Source organism: Juglans microcarpa x Juglans regia, chromosome 1D, assembly GCF_004785595.1.
Source record: "Juglans microcarpa x Juglans regia isolate MS1-56 chromosome 1D, Jm3101_v1.0, whole genome shotgun sequence".
NCBI classification, from domain to species: Eukaryota; Viridiplantae; Streptophyta; class Magnoliopsida; order Fagales; family Juglandaceae; genus Juglans; species Juglans microcarpa x Juglans regia.
In genome coordinates, this window is record NC_054594.1 from 34,566,261 (window position 1) to 34,573,500 (window position 7,240).

At 32.0% G+C, this 7,240-nt stretch overlaps 1 protein-coding gene across 1 annotated transcript; it reads right to left on the bottom strand.

The window, feature by feature from the left end:
• Positions 1-4,509: 4,509 nt before the first annotated feature.
• LOC121239258 (probable membrane-associated kinase regulator 1) lies at positions 4,510-6,136 on the bottom strand. Its single transcript, XM_041136470.1, has one exon. It carries the CDS (start codon positions 5,830-5,832, stop codon positions 4,819-4,821), a length of 1,014 nt encoding a protein of 337 aa, XP_040992404.1. The 5' UTR covers positions 5,833-6,136; the 3' UTR covers positions 4,510-4,818.
• Between the last annotated feature and the right edge of the window lie 1,104 nt (positions 6,137-7,240).

Here is a 7,240-nt window from a genome sequence, read left to right on the forward strand (position 1 = left end):
CGAAGTAAATTTATATTATTATGCTTATTAAAAAATCAATCATATGTTTGATAGATTAATAAAGAGTAATATTAGGTATAAATTTTAAATATATAAATTTTGAACAAATTTCTTGTAAAAATCTGGATTCTATAAAAAAAAAAAACACATTTTATAGAGAAATCTATTTTTTTATAAAGAACTTTTCGAAATTTTTCTTGTATATATAATTTCTAATTAGAAAAATTTATTACTATTTATTATTTTATATTTTATATTTTATAATAATTCATTCATAGAATTCCTCTTTCTCTCGTTAATAGATCTATTTACACGTAGATTTTTTAATTTTTTCTAAAAATATCTCCGGCCGATTCTTTGGTGATATTTGCTGGAAACTATCAATTCGATCTGATGGATAATTTGAAGCGACAGGAACTTGACGGAGCAGCTAAAAGACAAAGCAAAATCAATGGCCCTGATTGGGTGACTCAATCATGATATGGCCGTACCAGTATCGATCATTATTGGGTCCCAGGACTTCTCTCCCTCCCCCATGCAAATAATGCAGTTGCCAAATCTCATTGATCCCAAAAACTGCGCGTGAAATTCACGTCCAATATAAAATAATAAAAATAATATTTGAAGTCGTATAATATGACGCACTATTTTTAGAAAAAACCAGTAAATATAATAAACATAATATTTACGCAACTCACAACTTTATTTAGAATTACTTAGATTATACTCCTTGGACCAAATATATGTTTAAAATTTAACTAATATCATATAAATTTATATTTATTGGTTCTATTTAAATTAAATATTTACATTGAATTATTCATTTACTATGTATATAATAATAAAATATTATTATTTTAATAATTATTTTATTTAATTTATTTTTATCACATTTTATAGTTCTACCAATTAAATATTAATAATAATTATATTCTAATTAAATTAATATTAAAAAATTATATTTTCAAAGATAATTTAATGCTAATAACAAAAAATATTTGATTAAATTCATCCAAAATTTTATATAAATTTCTTAATTACTAACCAAATATCTAGCAACATACTCGTGTTCATGTTAATAAAAAATCTGCACCTACATAAACACTTACAAGAAATTACCATGTCTACACTTCCAACAGCTACATAAATTTGCACCTATACCTTAATTACAAAAAATACCTACACTTTAATCTACAAAAATTACCATGTCTGTACTTCCAACACCATGTCTAGCAACATATCATGTCTAATAGATTACAATACATAATAGCAGTTGCAAAAAAACCAAACACCCACATGAGTTGTTACACACATCTTCTATGCTAAACCAAAAAAACTCAAAAATCTGTCATACTAAGTTACAAAAAAATCCACGAGTTGTTACAAATTCACATAACTGTTCTGAGTATTCAAAGAGCTTCAGTAGTAAAAAACTGTTTTGAGTAGTACTTGAAAAAACACAATCATCTATAAATGTTGGTACAACAGAAAGGGATGCAGACTTTAATAAGATAAACTAAATGAGACAGACTTTAATAGTTTTCTACTATTAATTTGTTTATAGTCACAATATTAAGCTCAGAATTACAAAATTGTGCAATATAGTGTTGAAGATGAAGATTTGCTGATGCAGTACAGAGAAATTGTGCATAGGATTTTGGGTGAGAGAATGAGGATGGGTTTCGAGAGTGATGGGGAGAGTTTCACCAGAATAAGATTTCAGCGGGAGGGATTCCTGCAATTTTGGTTGGAGTGAGAAAATATTATTTTGATGTTTGGCTAAGTTTCAGTTCTCCCACAAATTTGTTGAATCACTTAATTGAAGTCTAAAACTTTATAGTAATGTCTAATCTAATGTGGTGATTTTTTTGTACATATTGACTAAAGTTTAGCTATCATTGAACTTTGGCCAAACCAATAAAGACGCTCTAAGTTAAAACCATAAGAACATTAGTATTGGTTTCATCAAATTTATTTATAAAATTTGATGAAAAGTACATATTTTCTATAAATTCAAACCCCCCAGCCATAACCTCACATCAGATTAACAATTGGATTAATTAAAATAATAATATAATATTATTATTTTAATAATAATATTTTAATAATTTAATTTGATACTTAAATTATTATTTTCCAACTTAAATATATTATGGCTCAAAATTAGAAAATAATAATTTAAGTAAATAACACAATAGTTATAAAGTGTGAATAATTAGTCTTCAAATTTAAAGATGAACTTAAATGTACTCATGTAGCTCAAAATTAAAGATTTCAGTTTATGCAAAATTCAATACAGTAATTCATAAAATTTTGAGATGACACTTGATGAGACCATTAATGCCAATGCTCTAAGAGTTTTCTCATTAGATTAGCCAAAATTAAAGGACATTTTTTATGAATATAAGATAAATTTGACTTTTAACTATTCCATTCACATAAATCTCCACATTGGAATAATTATTTTTTCATTATATAATAATAAAATAATATAAGATGAATTTGGTTTTAATTATTCACATCAAATCTCCACATTAGATTATACATTTATTCATTATATAGTAATGAATAACTAATAATTTCAAAAATATTTAATTTTTTTAATTATTAATTTATTTTATTTTATCATATTTTACTATTCTACCTATTATATATTAATTAATAATAATATTTTTATTAAATTAATATATCACTAACTCAAATTAATATATTAATTGTGATAAAATATGTGATAAAAAGAAAGAGAGAGAGAAATAATTAATAAAATATGTATTTGATGTATGTACAATAACTTTTAAATTTGAAAAAAATTTTAAAAGCCACTGTAACAATTTAATTAATCCAATATGAGTATATTTTATTATCTAATAACTAAATACTCATTAAATTTAACTTTTAGCTAATTCAATAAGAATGCTATAAGAACACGCGATCCATCTTCAATCCATCTGATCTAGCTAATGTGCTGATGAATGTGTGTTTCGTCAATTCAGATAACAGAGGTTACGTAATTAAATTCTTTTAGGCCAGATATATATTAACGACAAAACATGAAAGATGAGACTGTTGCGTGCAAACTCTATATATATTACGTGGATGCGCATAATGCATTTTTTCAGATAATGACAAAGCTAGCATAATATTCGGGGAAAGCGTACTCTAAACGGAATCCATACACCCCAAAAACCGCCAAATAATATGATAATTAAGTCGAGTCTATCACAAAAGTTTTTTTAATTATCCATAAATTACTATTAATTACAAATGCAAAAATTAGTAATATTTAGAAAATAATTATCAGATATTTTTTAATAATATGAATTAATGAGGTGATATTTACATATTGATCTTATTATAAACTATTATGTTATTAAAATTATTTATATATTATTTTATTATTATTATTATTTTATGATACGATATAAATATCCTGCATGCAGTATCTTCTATAAAAATTTCTTAAGTTATCCTTTTTAATTGTATTATTCTTCAGAAAAGCTTTGTATACCCAACAACGTTGAGGCCCAGTTTCCTTATGAAAGTTTAGATTAAAAGAGTGTTTTATTTTATCTTATTTTATTATTATAATTTTTTAAATTTTTATACTAATAAATAATTTAATTTTTTTAAATCTTAAAATAATAATAATATTAAAAAATAATATTTTATTTAATTTTCATCATTTATCTAAAACTTGAAAATGTCATTAATTGAATCTTCATGCATGGCAGCGGCCAGCTCCCTCGGCCTACAACAATATATTATATGATCACTGTCTTGTCCGCTGAGAAGAGGTGCCGAAGCTTCATTAACTCTTACGCACATGACATACATGGATGATTTCCAGGCACAAAACCATATGAAAAATTATTTACATCAGCCTACTGTTAGTTGTAGCTGCAACACATCTAATGTGTTAAGTAAAAAAAAAAAAAAATCATGTAAAATGTGCGGAGAGTACAGCTAATGTATAGCCGGGTTCATACCATATATATACCAAATAATCTTACACACACACACATATATATATGTATGTATGGTATTACGCAGACGCTAGCTATTACAATATAATCAGAATTCAAAACCCATGCATGCACATATATAAGAGAAGGTACAGTACATTAATTACACAAAATATATGAACCTACTATTTTTTCTTGGCAAATAATTTCAAGATTATATAAATTAACCCAATCAGTTAAATATTTAGAGTAGAATTTTTCTTACATATAAGGTTCAACAATTATATAATATTTTCTCAAAAAAAAAAAAAAACAATTATATAATATGATTTAATATTGATCCATGCAGGAAGAGTTGATCTGGAACTCCTTTTTTTCTTTTATTCAGATCAAATTTGTGAATATAACAGTACGATGCGCAGCAGGATTAGTATGCGCTTCAGAAAGACGACAAATGGAATCAAAAATTAATGGCGTAAATGTTATCTCAATAAAGCAAAGAAAAAAACAGTTGAACCGAAGAAAATAAGAAATGACAAAAGGTGCAGAGATAAACACTCGTTGTCAAAGTACCTAAAACGATTACAAGTTCGAAAGACGAAACAGTGAGGTTCACAGATCAGTTGGATTTCGATGCCAAATTTACGAGCAAATCCAACAAATACCATCACATGCATGCTGCAGCTTTTACCCCACGTTGGCCTCAGGCGAGAAAGAGGGGGAAAAAAATAATAAAAAGGTTAAACACTTTTTTTTTCCCCTCATCCTTTTGTGTCTGAGATCACAAAAACTACAAACACAGAGGCGTTACACAATAAACTAAATTAAATCTCAGTTGATTCAGTCTCAGATTTGATCAGATCTCGTTACTGAGCATAGACTTGTTTTGAATCATGGAATTCTTGCAATGGGCAATTGCTCCTTGAATAGCGCTCTGCAACTCCTCCATTGACGACGTGTCGGTGTAGTTCACCCCTCCAACCCTGCCCGTTCCCGTATACCCGGTACGGTTAAGAACCCCCGAGTGAGTCGGCGACGAACGCATCGACGACGGACAGCTTGAAACGCAGCTTCTCCTTCTTGGATACCTCAAGTTGCCTGAGAAAGAGTGAGAAAATCCACCGCCGTTTTCTTTCCTCGTACTTTTCCCCGATATTTCCGTGTCTTTTGCTGATATCTCTGCTTTCGACGGCAAAGACACAGCGGTAGCTAGCATCGTACACGGAACTCCACCCATTTTTTGCTGCTGCTGCTGCTGTTTCTGGGATAGTTTTTCATACAACGGTTTCACTTTTTTCAAATACCTTCTGATAACTTCTTTAGCCGTAGTGCTCATTCTTTTAACAGAAGACGCGGATACGTTATCGGGGTCACGGTTTTTGGGTTCTTTTCGGAATACAGATGAGAATCTTGAGAAGGAGAAATACTTGCTCTTCTTAATCTGGTGGCCGAAATGGATTTGACTTTGGAGTTTAGGGTTGGGAAGGCGCTTGAAGTCGTCGTCCTCGGTGACTGAGCTGGGTCTGGACGAGTCGCAGTCGACGAGCAAGACGAGGTCGCTGTTGAAGGAGGAGTGTGAGTCGTTGGAGCTGCCGGTGGAGTCTCGGGAGGCAGTGGTGGTGGTGTCGGAGGAGGAGGTGCTTGAGGAAGCGAGAAGAGTGCGGACCATGGAGAGGCGGGGAGAGAGGTGGAGAGGCAGGAGCTGGCCCTTGTAGAAGAGCTCATCGGCTGGGCAGAGAGTGGTGAAAGCTTTGCGAGGGGAGACAGAAATGGTAAACTCGAAATCTGAGGAGGAAGAGGAAGAGAAAGAGTGAGAGGGCGAGGATGGGAGAGTATGGGATTTGGGGTTTTTCGCCGTTCTCTTCCCCATCGATTCTTGCTGTTACATTATCTCTCTGTACGTGCTTAAGAGAGAAAGAAAGAGATGACTTTGAATCGAGAGCAAAGTGTGGGAGGGACTAGATGGCTGTTTAACTTTCTTATTATTATGGTTTAAACAAATACTTTGCAGGTCCCCCAAACGCGCAGAGGCGGGGCGTGGACACAACGTACCACCAGTGTTTTTGTAACTTCTGCACGTTAAATATATAACTTGGTTTAGGAAATGGAAAATGGTGGATCTGGGTTCTGAACAGGTCACATGGTAGTAGTTTGATGAGAGGGATCTGTCTCTCCTTTCTGTGCAATGTGTGTGATGCAGCCATGCAGGCTGCATGTGTAACTGTGTTGGGATTGCATGTGGCTAGGTGTCACGTGCCCTAAACGTGAAAAGTGGGTCTCAGATCATAAAGTTTTGAGCTAATTCATACTTTAGACTTCAATTCGAGGGCGGGGTCTACATCTCATTTATTACTTAACTACTACTTACGTCGGGCTAATACTCTTGTGAGTGGTATTAATTCGTGTAGGCAATGAAGCTGAGAGGGATCATACATATATAGTTGTAACTTGTTCGATCTGAAACATCATATTAATTTACCCTTTTTTTTTTAACTTTTTGGTGAGTTAGAGCCTTTACACAGCTATTTAAGCTGATCTAAAAGATGCGAGTTTCATGATGATTACTGATTTTAAGTAAGTGGTGACTCGTATTATTATATTGCATGCTTATGGGTCAACGTGACTCACTTAATTAGCTTAGTAATTTGTTTGATTCTTTATAGTTATCTGCATAAACTTAAAGATGCTTTCACCGCTGGATCTGCAGCATTAACTTAATTAGATGCTTTTCCCGGAATAGAGGTTTATGCATTAATTAGTGGTACAGGTTGTGCGGCCAAATCCAACAAAAACCTACAAATCAAAAGTAAAAACAAGGCCGTCGGGCGTCGAGCTTCCCCGCTGGCCTGATGGAGACTCTCCACTGCAGTAAATGGAAAATAATATTTCTTTTTCTTGATATTAATACATTTTTTTGAAAACACGCTTTCATATTTATTTGTACCTTAAATGTATCGAAGTGAAGTACCCAATCATGTCATCTAGGATGCATGGAGGCTGGAGCTGTTCGAGCTGGCATCGAAGATTATCCATTAATATTATGAAAAGAAGGTTAAATATACATCATGTACGTGGTGATTAATTAGAGGTTTGGCTGCCGAGGCATCAATATCTAGGAAGAAGAGCCGAAAGAGGTATATATCCAAAGGGAATTGGAGAGGGATGTTTTGGAAGAAAAAATGAATTCCCGTGAGCCCACGTTTGACGATTGCGTAGATGCAAACTACAAAATGATGTTTTGCTGGATTAACAGATCATCAGTCTATAGCTTTTAATCG

Bases quoted from the DNA above. Each gene is read 5' to 3' on its own strand.
- LOC121239258 (XM_041136470.1), bottom strand. From the start codon at position 5,832: ATGGGGAAGAGAACGGCGAAAAACCCCAAATCCCATACTCTCCCATCC.